The 16,889-nt window shown below is 39.3% G+C and overlaps 1 protein-coding gene across 1 annotated transcript in view; it reads right to left on the minus strand.

Moving 5' to 3' along the window:
- Positions 1–3,219: 3,219 nt before the first annotated feature.
- LOC127648066 (alpha-1,6-mannosylglycoprotein 6-beta-N-acetylglucosaminyltransferase B-like) overlaps positions 3,220–16,889 on the minus strand; it is a 206,345-nt gene continuing 192,675 nt past the window's right edge. Inside the window, 6 exon segments of the mRNA XM_052132658.1 lie at positions 3,220–5,611; positions 6,933–7,204; positions 11,248–11,322; positions 14,255–14,371; positions 14,751–14,897; positions 15,004–15,159. Of these exon segments, the coding sequence (XP_051988618.1) occupies positions 5,413–5,611; positions 6,933–7,204; positions 11,248–11,322; positions 14,255–14,371; positions 14,751–14,897; positions 15,004–15,159 (966 nt within the window). The 3' untranslated portion in view covers positions 3,220–5,412.

Here is a 16,889-nt window from a genome sequence, read left to right on the forward strand (position 1 = left end):
GTATGCTTTTCCCCCGATTGCGATGCTACTTCAGGTCATCAGTCGGATCAGGGAGGTGAAATGTGCAGTGCTCCTGGTAGCCCCACTCTGGAAGAACCAGACGTGGTTTCCAGAACTGATGCAGATGATGCAATCTGCCCCATGGCCGATTCCGTTGAGGCTGGACCTCCTCAGGCAGGCCAACGAGATGATTCTTCATCCCCGCCCCGATCTGTGGGCCCTTCATGCATGGCCCCTCAACGGGTTCCAGAGAACCTCCCCAGCGGAGTGTTGAGAACCATCACTGAGGCGCGAGCGCCCTCTACGAGGCGCTTATATGCCCAAAAGTGGAAAGTGTTCAGTGACTGGTGTGATACCAAGAGCTTGAACCCCAAATCGTGCGAGATACCAAGTGTACTCGCCTTTTGCGGGCCGCACACCCTCCACGCTCAAAGTCTATGTGGCTGCCATAGCATCGTCACACAATCCTGATAAAGGACGCTCATTAGGGAAAAATGACCTAATCATTCGTTTCCTAAGAGGCGCTAGGAGGATGAACCCTCCTCGCCCCCCCCCTCGGTACCGATCTGGGACCTGGCCACGGTCCTGGACGCACTCAAGAGTGCCCCGATCGAACCTCTCTGAACCGTGCACCTTAAACAGCTCTCGCTCAAAACTGCGTTCTTGCTGGCACTCGCCTCAGTCAAGAGAGTGGGCGACCTGCACGCGCTGTCATCAAGCGCTGCTTGCTTGGAATTTGGACCTAACGACTGCAGAGTTGTCCTTAGGCCAAAGCACGGGTATATTCCTAAAGTGCTCTCCACACCCTTCAGAGTACAGGTGATATCTCTGGCAGCGCTATCGTCTCCAGCAGACGAAAGCGATGCTAATTTACTCTGCCCAGTCAGGGCGCTCAGAGTATACTTGGAACGTCTCAGACAGACGGAACAATTATTCGTATGCTTTGGCGGCCGCACTAAAGGTCTCGCAGTTTCAAAGCAAAGAATATCGCGCTGAATAGTAGATGCTATAGCGCTGGCTTATGAAGCCAAGGGCCTTCAATGCCCCTTAGGCGTCAGAGCTCACTCTACGAGGAGCATGGCCTCCTCGTGGGCGTGGTCGAGTGGGATACCCATTGAGGATATTTGTGCGGTGGCAGGCTGGGCCTTGCCTTCGACATTTATCAGGTTTTATAACCTACAGGTCCCCTCATTGCATTCCAACATTCTATCAGCCTGACTGTAGTATGGACTGAAGTACGTATATGCTGAGCATTATCCCCTCCCTTATAAGGTCCGTCTCTGACTGACTTAGAGAGTTTTTTATGCATATTTTTATTTATGCGTAAATAAAAAAATCAGTACATAAGATATGTGCTTGTGTTTTTACAATGAGCGCCCCACCATGGGCCACCTTGGGGCAAAGGCGCTCTGTATTATCCCATTATATAGCTCACTGTTGGCCGGCTCGTTGAATAATCACTTTGCTTTAAGGCTCAGGCATCTGCCTCTGGCTTTATAGATCGAAGTCAGCACGCACGGCGTTTTGCATGGTGTTCCCATAGCGTAAGCTACTTACGCAATAGGAGAGACCTCTCGAAAGGGAACGACTCGGTTACTAACGTAACCTCGGTTCCCTGAGAGGAGGGAACGAGTATTGCGTAAGCTGCCGTGCTTGGTCAGTCGCTTCAGTCGATTGAACCTAAAGAACTCTCATGACGGGGCGCCTAATATATAGCCTTAGCCACGGCCATCTTGGCGGGCTCTGAGCGCTGGGCGCAGGCGCTCATTGGTCGCGCGTTCAGAGTCGCCCCGTCATTGGTTCGAGCAAGTTGCCGCAGCACAGCCAATGACCGAGCTGCCTCGCTCATTGCTGTCTGCTGTGCAGCTGCAATGCGTTTTACATAAAGACTTCAATATTTCTCGAGAAACTGAGTTTTCCCATAGCGTAAACTACTTACGCAATACTCATTCCCTCCTCTCAGGGAACCGAGGTTACGTTAGTAACCGAGTCGTTCTACAGACTGTTGTGTGTGAAAATCCCAGGAGATCAGCAGTTACAGAAATACTCAAACCAATAATCACGCCACACTCAAAATCACTGAGATCAAAAATGTTCCCCATTCTGATGGTAGATGTGAACATTAACTGAAGCTCCTGACCCCTGTTTTCCTGATATTATGCACTGCATGCCACACAATTGACTGATTAAATAATCGCATGGATGATTGTTGGTGCCAGATGGGCTGGTGTACATCACTGTATGTGTGTAATTCATTTGGATGGGAAAAATTGCATATTTACTTAAAGGGATTAAGTAAAATGAGGCCACGATTATAGTACTGTAAATTTTTTTAGCTACATTACATAGTAAAACCCTTAAACAATAGTTAGTGTTGCAATAGCTGTGCTTTTTAATTGTTTGAACATGACAATTTTATACTCCATCTCCTCAGTATTATCCCGAAAGAGAAATATCTAAACAGGGGAGCTGAGTTATACTCTAGGAAGGAAAGTTGTGATGAGAAGAGCAGTTCTTCTATGTGACTCCCACTAGAGCTCAATGAGCCTCTATTCACAGCAGGTTCCTCAAATACTCAGATGAGTCTGGGCTGAATCCTCACTGTCAGAAATCCTCTTGCTTTGAGACTGGGCTCAGCGTCATACAGGAGTCAAACATATCTGACTCAATAGCTTTAAGACACACACACACACACACACACACACACACACACACACACACACACATGTTTGGTTTCCATGTTTTATGGGGACTTTCCATAGACATAATGATTTTTATACTGTACAAACTTTATATTCTATCCCCTAAACCTAACCCTCACAGAAAACTTTCTGCATTTTTAAATTTTCAAAAAACATAATTTAGTATGATTTATAAGCTGTTTTCCTCATGGGGACCGACAAAATGTCCCCACAAGGTCAAAAATTTCGGGTTTTACTATCCTTATGGGGACATTTGGTCCCCACAAAGTGATAAATACACGCTCACACACACACACACACACACACACACACACACACACACACACACACACACACACACACACACACACACTCTCTGCTACCGTCAAAAATGCTATACAAGTTATATACTTAAGAAATGACCCATGTTCAATTTAATCCCAGCTGGAGAAGAAAATATAAATACACCAATTTTAAAATTATATTTTATTTTTGTACAAACAATAGTGCTTATGAAATATGTAAAATGCACGTATTTACATGATGATTTTGGGCAGATCTTTAAATAATCCTGTCTTTTCTCCAGGTTTTTTTTTTCCCAGTATTTTTTTCATAGCAGAGATCAGGTCTTTTCTAAAGTCAACATGATATCAAAATTCACCTTTTTTTTTTATTAATAACTTGCACTACCACTGAAGCAACGTTCCTATTTCGCTGATGTCACATAGACCATGTGGGCTAGTTAATGTTAACCAGTAGCTAAATAGCTATTTAGGCATTGTTATAGGCTAATGTTATGCAGCCATTCACAAATCCTGTTTTAAAAAGCCTATTCAAAAGGGGGTCATCCACCACAATCAACTACAAACTCACAATGGCTATGTTTACATGCACTCATTTTCATCAATCCGAATAAATGCAATCCTGTTTATGTCCTCTAAGCTTTGCAGTTGATACAAATATTAATTTACATGTGCATTACATGCATTCCGAACCAAACTTTTGCGTATGTGAAGAGCTTCGGTCGTTAAGGTTGAGAAAGTGAGAATGGCACCAAAGTCCGTAATTGGCATATTTGCTTTGTTGAGATATCTAAAAGAAATATGCCAGAAAAGCTTTCTTCTTATGTTACTCACTCTACTCGGCAAACAAAGAATTAGAAGCAGCATCTAATACTCTGTCTGACGTAACCATGTACAGTATTTCCCTCATGCCCATTACTCCTCCAATCTAACTGCAGGCATCTCTGGGTGCGAGTAAAAAGTAAAGACAGGTGGGTGAGCCCTTAAAGGAGTTTACAGATTTGTAATGGAAACAAAATAATAGGGACTTTAAGCAACAGCTGTGGATGGGAAGCTACACAAAAATCACTAAGCAATAACGATGGTGGAACAGAGCATTTAATCATTCAAGAAAAAATGGTTGGCTATTTAAAACAGCAAGAGAAGGGATGCTTGCAATGTTATATAACTGTGAGAAGGAGTTTTACTCTTGTGCGATATAAATAGACTAAATTTAAAACCTACATATCATTATTAATAGTCTACCGATAATTTTGAGGTTTTTTATTCAAAGCCAATAACCGTGTGTAATTATGCTATTTACTGTGTTCACATTGCATCATATCTTGTAAACATATTCTAACATTTACTTTCCTAATCTGTCACATACGATCAACTGTCACTATGGCAAAGAAGAAATGCTTTATAAATGATAGATTCGATGTTAGGAAGTGAAGTCGTGAACATGCAATGGGACACAGAACGCCTGCTGCTTAAAGTCCCTATTAAGAATGACCATTCTTTTTTGCTTTATGTGATGTCAAGAAAGAAGATATGTGCTTTTTAGGTTCCCATAAAGAGTATCATGTATAAACATACATACACCATATCTCTGATATGAATATTATTGAGAAGCTAGTCGGATTCAAACGTTTACATGGCTAACATTTTGCTTTTAATCGGATTATTTTAGGTCTACAACACCCCCTTCAATTGGATGCAGATTTCATTCGGATCCAGCTCAATCGAATAATTTTTGTGTTTGCATGAAGCCTTTTCAATCCGATTTAGCTATCAGTCGGATTCTAAACAGATTAATTGGTTGCATGTAAACATGGCCAATGAGGTCCATTCTGATAGGAAACGTCCAGTTTTTACAATCCAATCCATTCTTGATCGATAAAATAAAGTCCCACTCTCCAATTAATCTAATTGAAAAAACAATTTCTAAAAATTTACTAAATAAAATTGGTTCAAAATACAGTTTCATGTTGACTTTAAAAATCATGTGCAATTCTAACACTTTCAGCATTCCTTAAACTACAGCTTCTGAAGTCTGGCCTTATTCACAGAGAAATTCCAAAAATCAAAACTGTAATTTGCATTCATTTTCTGCTTGAAGTACTTTCTGTCCAACCCTGAAGCAACCACTAGCCAATCTTGTTCAGATAGACTCCAAAGATGGTGCATATCCCAAAACATGAGGGTGTTTTCTTATCATCTTTAAAAGTTTATCCGAACTCTTAGTTATGCTTTGGATCTAAGTGCAAAAAGGAACAAGGAGTGAAGCCACTTCTCTGGAAAAATCTTCATGCTTGACGCCAATGACCCCAGTTCAGCAATTTCCAATAAACTGTTGATACCACAGCTTCTGGGAATGCCAACGTGTTTGACTGCACAGAACTGGCATCAGTTTACCACAGACATCTCCAAAGGTCTATGGTCAGAGCTCAAAGGCAGTCCCTGCATAGTGCCACCTGGCCCTGGATGAAGTCTCTGCATGGGCAAAGGCGCTGGTGTTTGCCACTGATCCCAGCACAACTGAACAACAATGGCTCTTTCTGCAGGAAACATTCTCTCCTGTCCACATGAACGGCTGGAAACACGTGGTTCTTCTCAGAATCCAGAGACTCACAGTGAGCGTTAAGCCTAAAATAGACACACACAAACATGCTGTTGTGTTTCACTGAAAAAATGCTAAGTAAAACATTAATTATGAAAGATATGGTATGACTTTTTATTAAGTCTGCATAGACAAATGCTTTGAATTTACACAATTTAATTATGTACGTTGGTTCCACATGAATCAACTGTTATATCAATATATTTTTTCCTCTTGGTTTAGTTCAATTCTTTGACAGAATACATAATTTGATAAAGTAATTTCAACATAATGGATATAAGTTATTTTTAAATGACCTAATTAAGTTGCTTTAAAGTGATTCTCTGTGTCCCTAACATGATTCTTTTCCTCAGTTTTGCCCAGTTTAAGTTGTCAACAGAAATCAATCATGTTGTCCTAACACAAATGGATTAAGCAAACTTCCATTAAAAAAAATTAAGTAGATTGAATGCAATAAATTTAAGTTTTGAAAAAAAGGTTCAATAATTGTTTTGAAGTAGCTCCCTTTAATTAAAGGAATATTCCCGGGTTCAATACAAGTTCAACTCAATCGACAGCATTTGTGGCATAATATTGATTGCCACAAAAAATTAATTTAGACTTTTCCCTCATTTTTAAAAGCAAATATTTGGGTCACAGTGAGGCACTTACAATGAAAGTGAATGTGGCCAAATTTATGTATTATTGAAATACATTTATTTATTTATGTAAAAATTCTCACTTTTTCAAAAGTATAGTCACAAGACATAAACAATATGTATGTAAACCTGATTTAAGTGTGATAAAATCACTTACTAACCTTTTTTGTGTAAAGTTATAGACAATTTTACAACTTTGTTGCCAACTTTGTCATCAACGATGTAATGTCAACAAACCCTAAATCCCTAAAACAACTGTAATAATTACAATTTAAACAACTTTACAGCTCAAGTAATACAGGAGTTTTAACAGAATAATTAATATAAGTGCTTTTATAAAATTTTAAGCTTCAAATTTCTACCTTTAAACCTTCTAAAAATTGGCCACATTCACTTCCATTGCAAGTACCTCACTGTAACCTCCATTTTTACTTTTTGTAAATAAAAGCAGGGAGGAGTCAAAATATATTATGCCACAAATGCTTTCAATTGAGCTTAACTTGTATTGATATTGATTTGATCATTTAATCTAGCAGTGTTAACATGAATACCTATTAAAATGTAGGTGTTACCCAACAAATTAATAGGATAATTTCATGTTAACTACATTAATGACTGTGCGATAATAAATAAATAAATGAAATGAAAGTAAAGAACAAACATGATTGTTCAAACATACACAAAATCCAAATGAAAAGCACTCTCTCACCCATTGAAGGCTTCCATATTGTTGATGAAAGGGAAGAAAGCTGGCTCACAGATTAAACCAGCATCTTGGCAGGTTTTCAGACAGGACGAAGCCTCTGTAGACAGCAGGAGCCGCAGGGCACTGAGAGGAGGCCAGCAGGCCGGAGCAGAGATGTTTGGAGCCCAGATCAGAGTTGTGGAGTTAGACAGCTGGAGGAACGGGCTAGGTGGATTCCCTGGCCATGATTTGGATTCATTGACTGCAGGAAATGGATCTCTGGTGTGACAAAACTCCTGCACATGATTGCAAAAATAACAAGAACTAATAATTATGTTGTGCTGTTGAATCTGAGATGTCTGCAAACCTCCATGAAATAATCTAAAGGTGCATTATCAAAACAAAATAAACTATATCTTCCACAGTAAAGGAGAATTGATTACATTTTCTGTCACAGACAGAGAGCATGTGGTTACATTCCTGGACACAGGTGTGTGTATATCTACTATTTTAAAATATAGTTTACATTTTTAGAAGCTGAATTATCCATTTTATAATAATGCATTTTAAATAATACTAAAAGTATACAACTGAGCTCAAAGCTATACCCCCATAATATTGTATTTTGCTTAAAGAAAATTAAGCCTATTTTTAAGGTCATATTTTGCATTATGGTATTCTTTTATGACCCATGTGTGAAAGTTAAGCACAAAAATATTCCTGAAAATATGCAGGCTTATATATTTTCATAAGAAATACATTATTCATGATTTTGTGGTTAGGTAAGACCAGTGTTGGGTGTAATCTGATTACAAAGTAATTGGTTTCTGCATTCTAAAAAAAAAAAAGCAGTGTAATGCATTTTATTTTAAAATGTTGTATTCAGATCACAGTTTCTAACTTTGATTTAATGTCATTACTTTAAAGTACATTACTTTGGTTACACATACTGTATTTCATAAAATAATGTTGTTTATGAATACAGAATAGGATACATGTTGAATACATGTAAAATACAATAGAAAATGTAAAATATGAATTCATATGTTCATTTATACATTTGTAAAGTATTTTAGAAAAGTACCATAATAGTAAAGTAATTAGTAATGCGATTACTTTTCATTAAATTAATCAATTAAGTAATCTGATTACAATTTAGAGAAGAAATTCATAATTTGTAGTGGATCATTTTCGTCGCGTGACTTTCCAACGCTGGATACGACCCGGATATGTTCTTGACAGGTTTAGTGAGATTTGCCAAAATACTGTAGGTTGTGCTTTATTCTATAAAGAGAATACCCATAAGATAAGAAACGTAAAATGTTTTTTACAGTACACTGTGCTATTTTGAAGTTGCATTGTAGAGACTGTATATTGTCATGCATACATTTTGCTTTCCTGTGTCTTTATGCTAAGCTGAATGATACTCATCGTTCATGCATGCACCTCTTACCATCCGTGATTGTGTTTTGTGATTCATTTTGGGAAATAATCTATGTAAGAGAGGTAATGAAGATGTTAAACAAAGGATTCAGATTTCTGTGTTTTATTGTGTGTGTGTCTGAGTGCTTGTGTTTGCATTAAATCACAAAGGCAACCAACAAGCAATCTCAGCAAATGAAGTGTTCACATCAGTAGGCAAAAATGTGCTTGCCTTATTCTTTTATGTCTGTGTGTAAGTGTAACCAGGGCTCAAATTGAGGGGGGATGCGAGGGGATACCATCCCCCTTGTTGCAAGAAATACCAAAAACCATCTCCTTTGTAAAACCACCATCCCCCCTTTCCATCCCCTTTAGATCAATTGCCATACATTACTTAGAACTGATCATGCAAATAAAATATTTAATTCTCTACATTTGGTAAATAACAGACTTTAAGACACGTTTGGGGTTGCCAGATTTCAGGAAGGGAAATCGTCCAATCAGATATGTACACTTGCAAACTTTTGAAATATTCTGCCAGTGTTATGCTTTAGTTGTGCAACCTGGCAACCTTGAGCATGTGACACCTCTCTCCACTGCGAAAATATGGCAGTTTTCTAAGAACACCGGCAAACAGGTATGTCAGAATTTCAGAGTTTCCCTTGGACCTTCTTAGTGCTCACATGAATATTACGCCACTGAAGGGAATGCAAGTTTTCAAAGGTTTTGTGAACTTTCAAAAATTGCAAATAGAACGGTTAGAAGAAATATTTTCTTTAAAAAGAAGAGAATTCAGATATTGCTATGACAAGTGTAAAGTTAGCTAAAGTACACCCGGTCAGTTATTCTGCGTTACCGAGTTCTATCAGCTCGGACCAGACAAATCACGGGACAGGACCAACTCAACCCTGAGATTACAGAATCTCGCCTTTAGGTATTGGGTGTTGCCCAGCCCGCTGGGCCATTTGTTTGGGCCAGTGCCCACGAGGATGCCACACTTCTCGTCAAATGTGCTTTGAAAACTGCGCATCTCTGCAGGTCTTCAGACCAGAAAGAACACCAATTTACGAACAAGCACCACTTTAGGGCATAAAGCTGCCTAGTAGAGGGAGCTCTGGCTTGGTTGATCGTATCTACAACCACAGGTGGTAGGTCACTCAGACCTTCCATGTCCTGTCCAAGGGCCAGATGTGAAGGATCCAGAGGTCTGGGCGCGGATGACAGAGGGTGCCCCGTCCCTGAGAAAGCATGTCCTTCCTCAGGGGAATTTGCCAGGGAGGTGTTGTTGCGAGGAGCGTAAGATCTGAGAACCAAGTCTGAGTGGGCCAGTAAGGAGCCACTAAGGTGACTTGTTCCCCGTCCTCCCTGACTTTGCACAGCACCAGTGCAAGAAGGCTAACTAGGGTAAATGCATACTTGCGCAGCCCCCGGGGCCAGCTGTTTGTCAGTACGTTTGTCCCGAGTGGGTCCCCCGTGAAGGACTCCCAGAGAGGGCAGTGTGAGTTGTCTTGGAAGGCAAAGAGATCTATCTGTGCCTCCACTCTCTGCTAAGCAAGACCTGTCACGACAGTGCCTCCGCTTTACAATCAGTGGGAGAAACCTCTGCAGGGCAAGAAATACAGCCAGCAACTCTAGGCAGTTGATGTGCCAACGCAGCGGGGGCCCTCTCCAGGAGCCAGCGGCTGCATGCCCATTGCACACGGCACCCCAACCCAGTTGCGGCAGGAAGGGGTGATTAACACACAGTATGTGCCGTGGTGCCTTGCCCATCTCGAAACTCGAATTCCGTTTATTCGGATCCCTGGATGATTCCTCCCTAGCCCTGTGGATCCGCAATTCAGTGGAGGTATTCGCTGACCCAGTCCACTGTGAGTACTCAAATCTACCCTGTACTGGAATAGGTGCTCCACAGGTCAGGACTCCTGCTTGTAGTCCTCCTGTGTGTATTTTCCGTGGTACGGTTCCCTTGCGAGTGGACCCGTGTCTCCCTTAGGCAGTTCCAGCTGCCCTCCGGTCGCCGTGCTGTAGCAACTCCCTCCTCCTTGAGGCTGGATCTACCACCACGCCATGTTTCCACATGTGACCTGAATGACCAAAAGGATTCCGACAACTTTTTATGGGGCATTGGGGAAGGGTACCCCAAGTCTGACACAACTGGTTGCCTTTGCACGTAAAATACCTGCCCGCTCTTGTGTCAGCAGTACACGTACACGGCTCAGCTCATGCCGTGATTTGAATTGGACCCCTAGTGTCGCTACTTCGACACAACGTCGAAGTGAGTGACAGACGGGGAACGTCTAGGTTACGGATGTAACCTCCATTCCCTGATGGAGGGAACAAGACGTTGTGTCCTCCCGGCCACGTCGCTGAGCCGAGCCACTGGAGTGGCTGGAGCATTTCCAGCTCCTCAGAAAATTGCTGAATGAACTCGACGTATTTCTCCACTTTTATACTCGAATGTCCGGGGCGGGGTATGCAAATACTGTCTGCCTAATTCCCATTGGCCTTTTTTAATAGATCAGAGGCATATTCAGCGCTCAAGAGAGACCCCTAGTGTCGCTTCTTCGACACAACGTCTTGTTCCCTACATCAGGGAACGGAGGTTACATCCGTAACCTAGACATTTCAAGGTGCAAAGAAAGTATTATAATACTTTTTGCTTTATGGTTACAAAACATGACATTTTTAAAGTTTTCCCTTTTTTGTAGAAAATGCTATGAAGGTTTTAAAAAAATTATGAAACCAAATTGGACACAAAGAGTTTGATATGTTTTAAGCTAGATTTTTTTAAATGTCTTATTTTTAACACCTCGGACAACCTTACTTGTAAACGATCCAATTATTAGCTTCCCCCAACATCCATGCATCCATGCATGCTTTTTGAGCTAATATTGTGTAATGGGTGTTGGAATCTTACCTGACGTTGAATGTAAGCATTCACTCTCTCCAGCATGCCTTCACAAGTGTACTCGTAGGGTATGAAGGGCTCCACCTGTACAAAAGCCACAGTGACCAAGACAAAGAATTTCTGCGTTTGTCACTTCTCACGCCTACGTCATACACCAGAATTCGACTCTCTCATGAACATGCGGATGGTCGTTGCCGGAAGCCAGTGATTATAGTTTATGAAGTTATAAATATGGATATTTTTCTTACAAAAATGCATCGCTTCCCTTCAGAAGCCCTTTATTAACCCCCTGGAGCTGTATGGATTACAATTATGATAGAAGGATGTGCTTTTTTGGGCTTCAAAATCTAAGGTACCATTCACTCCCATAAAGCTTGGAAGAGCCTGGATATTTTTTAATATAACTCAGATTGTGTTTGGCTGAAAGAAGAAAGTCATATACACCTAGAATGGCTTGAGTGAGTAAATTATGGGATATTATTCATTTTTGGGTGAACTAAGCTTTTAAGACAGGTATAAATGTCTAAATATATAGAAAGAAAGCCACACATCAGTATGCAAATATTACGATGACATCATCATTTTGAATGCTGACAAAGTCTTTAAGTCAGTCCACTATCGGACATTTTTGGAATGCTTCCATGAGACTATGTCCAGTCATGCCTGTGCAGCTCCTATGTACTTGAATGGGGGTCACTGAAATCTCAAAAACGGTTGGTCAAGATTACGATCATTATAAGATAAGAACATATTTCAAATCAGCAATAAAATGTTTGTATTGTATATCTAATGAACATGCACATTCTAAATTTGATTGAGAGGTTTATTAAGATTATTGGCTCTTTTACCTGTAAGGCAGGACTTCCTTTCTACATCCATTGACCTATCAATTTAAGTCAATTGTTCTTGAAAAACACAGTTTACAACAACAACAAAAAAAGAATGTTTGAGGAAAAGAAATCCAGCGCTGCCTTGCAAGCTCTGTTATAATGCCACTACACTGGCGTTGCAATTGGAACCTTCCTCTAAAACATTGTACTCTGTGCACACATCCATCCACAGGCGTTGGGTCAGATGGCTGCATTGCTTTAATATTTCACTCTCCTGCTGCTTCATCATGGAAGCAAACATTTTATCACATCAATCATGACTGATACCACAGCAATCACAGTCTGATTTTGATTGCTCATGTCTGCTGGAAACAGCTGAGTACACTGTGTTGATTAGTATTACAACAGACTGCTGCAAGAAAAGTATGTCACAAATTGGCAAAGAGCCTACTGATTAGGGAAAGTCATGTTAACTCATACATGCTCACAGCTGACCTGCATGGCTAATTTTACTGGAAGGCACAAGATTTCCTTTTCTTAGGGTGTTTCTGCAACATCATGAAAGTCATGAAAATTCCAACCATAGTATAATTTTCAGTACTATGAAAAAATGAAACTGAATTGTATCCAGCTTACAGACACTCATAATGTGAATTACTTAACATCTATCTAAAAAAACATGTTACACCACCAACATTCCCCCAAATGTTGTCCCAACTAGTCTAACAGAGTTGTCTGAACTAACAATTTCACATTGAAAAATGTAGCTGATTTGCGAGTTCCCAGCATGCATTGCAACATGAATAAATTATGTGATTAGTGTTATATAAAAAAATGTTGTTATATACATGCTATTTTTGTTGTTTTTTGTTGCCATTGTTAGTCAAATATTGTGTGGTTTTAGGAGCTCATCTATTAACTTCATTAGATTTGTTGACTCACCATTATTGATGTTTGTGTGTTAATGAATGTGTTATAGCATGTCTAAAGCAAAAAACTGTACACACTGCCTTGACTTGCAAGACTCTACAGATGTAAAGATTGCAGTTAACTTCATGTTAAAAGTAATCAAAATGTTCATTTTGTGAATTGATAGTTAGCTGAACAAGAAATCAGTAATTTTCTCAACTAAGATTTTTGCATTTAGTGAATAAACAAATTCACATTGACTTTACAAAGCAATGCTACTAAGGACAATTATTAAGTTGATGAGAGAACTAAAAAATCTTACTGCATCATGTTGCATTGAATTTTTAAGTTTGCTCAACTATAATTTTTTTTTTACAGTGAGCACATCTCAAATTCTGTATTGTATCTAATAGAATTCTGTGCTAGAAATAACGCTGATGGAAATTACATTATTAAAGTGTTTGAAATAATGTGGCTGACTAATTTGTCTTGCTAAGGTGAATTTCATGGCTAACATTTAGATAGCACAGTTTAATGTTATTTTCAGAAATTCTTTGCATATTTTGTTTTATAAAAAATTACAGCATGATTGGAAAATGCACCCAATAAAAATACTCTGCTCACAGGAGATTACCATTTGAAAAGGCATTTGATAACTACAAAAAATAAATGATGACGGATTGGGAAAAAGTTTTGATGTAACCTTCATACAACAAATTAAAAAATGTGTTGGTAATAAAATCAACCTCTGGGTAATTAAATTAACTAAAGTTAAAAAATGCACCCTTTATATCGATCAACGAGGTTCAAAAATTATTTATACTGTATATGTTTAACCAGTTTTTTAATCAGCCAACACTCAAGGTTTAATGCAGTAAAGCTATTGCAAAAAAGTTTCAGTATAGGTACAAATAAAAGTTAATGTTTCTCAAAAGGGCACAATAAATCAAACGAAATTATAGTTAAGAAAATACAATTTTGAGTTTGCTCAAATTCATTAGATTGAGTGATTATGACTTTATTTGGCCATTTAGTGGGATCACCTAAATCCATTTTATTAAGTTGTTAAGTTTTACCACCCAAGAGGTTGTGGGCTAAAATCCGGCAACCATATTGAAATGACCAGCATAGGTTGTCACTAGCACATGTTGTGTTCTGGATATGTTAGTGTTCCAACCAAGATTCTTAGCAACACATCCTGAAACCAACTAGTTAATCAGCTTCACTGGCTAAGATGGGTGAAAATCAAGTTAACACAGAAGAACGAAAGCATTTACCTTGGCTTTGAGGATATCTCGAATGGCAGCTTCAAACTCTTGAGAATTGTTGAAGTCAACTGTTATGACGTGAGGTTTGCTGATGTACTGCTCAGCATAAGGATGCTGAGATGACACCTAATGGGTAGATGAGAGTGCTATCTCATTATCAATCCAACTATTTTATAGGTCTAAGGCTCTGAAGCATACGCTACATTAAGTATGTGAATGCAAATACATATGTATGCAATCTCAGATTTGTTTGTTGTTGCATTCTGAAATGCAACAGATTACTATTACTAATGCAATGCAAGTGGGTGTTGCTGCAATGAGCTCTATAGCAGACATTGCTATATGTGCACAAGTATGTTCCTGGCCTAAGGCTAATCATGACAAAGACAGTGCACTACACAAATTCTTTAGAATATTCTAAACAGAAATCCTGAATGGGAAAAGCTCTGTAAAAAATGCCTGTCTTGAAAGTTGCTGCCTTATATACTGAGCAGACTGCACTTACTTCTCTGGAAGTGGGCTTCCCTCTGAAGAACTCGTGGTTGAGGGAGCTTCGAGGAGAATGGAACTTTGGCTGCAGGAATATGCAGCCATTGGCTATGGCCTCTAAAGGGGCTGGGCCTTCATAGGGAAAGCCGAATCCCATGAAGAGCTGTGAGATAATGTATGGGAGAGGAAAAATAAGGTACCACATTTGAAATCTAAGGTTCTATATACTTCACTGTCAACATTCTGAAAGCCCATTACGGCAACAGTACCTTTGCCTTTCTCAGAAGCTGCTGTAACTCGTGCTGGGGCAGCAGGCCGTGGTTCCTGACGAATGCAGGCACCTCTGGGGGGCGCTGTGCCTCATAGTAGACTGTACCATGGATGTCCATGTAATGGTGTAATATGGTAAGTAACTGTTCCTTACCCTGCAGAAGCACAGAATGAAAGGAAACCAGATGAAGGTGTGGTAAAAATATCAGAGCTGCTATACATAGTTAGTTCTGGTCCTAAATTCGATTGAGATTACTACAGCACTGGGACACTTTACTGTTTGTTTCCTTCCACTTGAATTCATGACATTATAAACCAGAAAAGGAGAGCAGAGCAGAGAGCTGGAGGTGGGAATTTTGATTCATCCCTGTGACATTATATATTTATGCAAGAAGGTGTCAAGTCTTCTATTCAGTGAGCAGATTTAATAAAAGTCAGAACATTGCTATTGTTTCTTACGACACAACCACTCCGAGCTATGTACTAACACCCTTAAACTATGCATAGCATGCTGTCAGTTGTGGATATGCACTTAATTCCCTTTTTTTTTTTTCTTTTTTGCTAAAGCTGGAGCAATGGTTGACACAAATGTCCCAAAGTGACCCAGTTTATTTTCCGACTTTGAACTTTGAGTGTGTCACATTCTCAATGGCAAACAGGTACAAGGACAAGATGTAGGGGTAAAGTGTGAATTTTACTATTGTCTTCAGTTGTGTCTTCAACTGGTACATGATAGCTGTGCGATATGTGTAAAACTCTTCCCTCGCCTCAAGAGGCGCACTAGCTACCGGCGCTAGAGGCTGTAGCCTTTAGCCTCCTCTTCTGTTGTGTATCTGTCTCCCATGCTGAATGATGCTGGTTCGAATCCTGCTCGGAGCAGGTCGAGCAGGACTGGTTAAACTTGTTCAGTACTTTCAGACTTTGACTGACATGCAGGTCTGTAATGAAAATGAGCTATGTGTAAAATTAAATTTTAAGATGTTTTAGTGATTTTAAATGGCTTATTTAAGCTGAAATTATCCAGCTAATATAAATAAGCGCTTCTCTCTTTTTTGTCAGTTGTGTTGTTTGATTAATATTTTTCCAAATGACCAATTTCATAAGTGTTTTTAATCTGAAGGCCTCTAGTAAATAAAATTTATAAATTGTGCTTTTGTTTTACCCCAATAATGAGTATATTATTATGTTATTAAAGCAAAATAAAATTTATTCTGGACTTTATTAGTATCAGAACAGCATGTGTTGTGCATGTGCTCTGCATGAGTAGGCTACACTAGGTTTATATAAAAAAAAAACTAAACAAACTCTATTTTGTCTAACAGTACATATGGTGATGTTCTGTCCAATCTGACCCTCAACCTAAAATGAGTTTGACACCCATTTTAGACATTGCTATTTTCACACAAGTACAAAGAGGACCATCTTCTCTGGACAATAATGAAATTTCAAATACATATGCCAAATGCTGCCGTTAAAGAGGTGTATGAATTATTTACTTATTTAAATCATTACTATATTAATAATTCATATAGTTCCTAAGGCAAGTGTTGCACCTACTTTCTTATACCACACCATTAAGGGTTTTGGAGGAAAGCACCTCCTCTTGAGAATAGAAAAACATTCAGCACTTTTCCCAGTGCAACAAAAGAACCTGTGCTCTTTGCTCTCTCATGCATGCTTTTATAAACTGTACAGTTCTTAAAGGGATGTCAGATCTAACTTTCGAACATATACTTTGGAAACAAAGGCAATGGAATGACAAGGAAACAAAGTGACCATTCAAGTTAAAAGTTTACCTACTGGACATTTAGAGAGCCAATAATTTTTGTGTGAACTAAAATTGCTCTCCCTATTGTCAGAAATGAGCACACAATTAAATGATAAG

This window comes from Xyrauchen texanus, chromosome 8 (assembly GCF_025860055.1).
Source record: "Xyrauchen texanus isolate HMW12.3.18 chromosome 8, RBS_HiC_50CHRs, whole genome shotgun sequence".
Lineage (NCBI taxonomy): Eukaryota > Metazoa > Chordata > Actinopteri > Cypriniformes > Catostomidae > Xyrauchen > Xyrauchen texanus.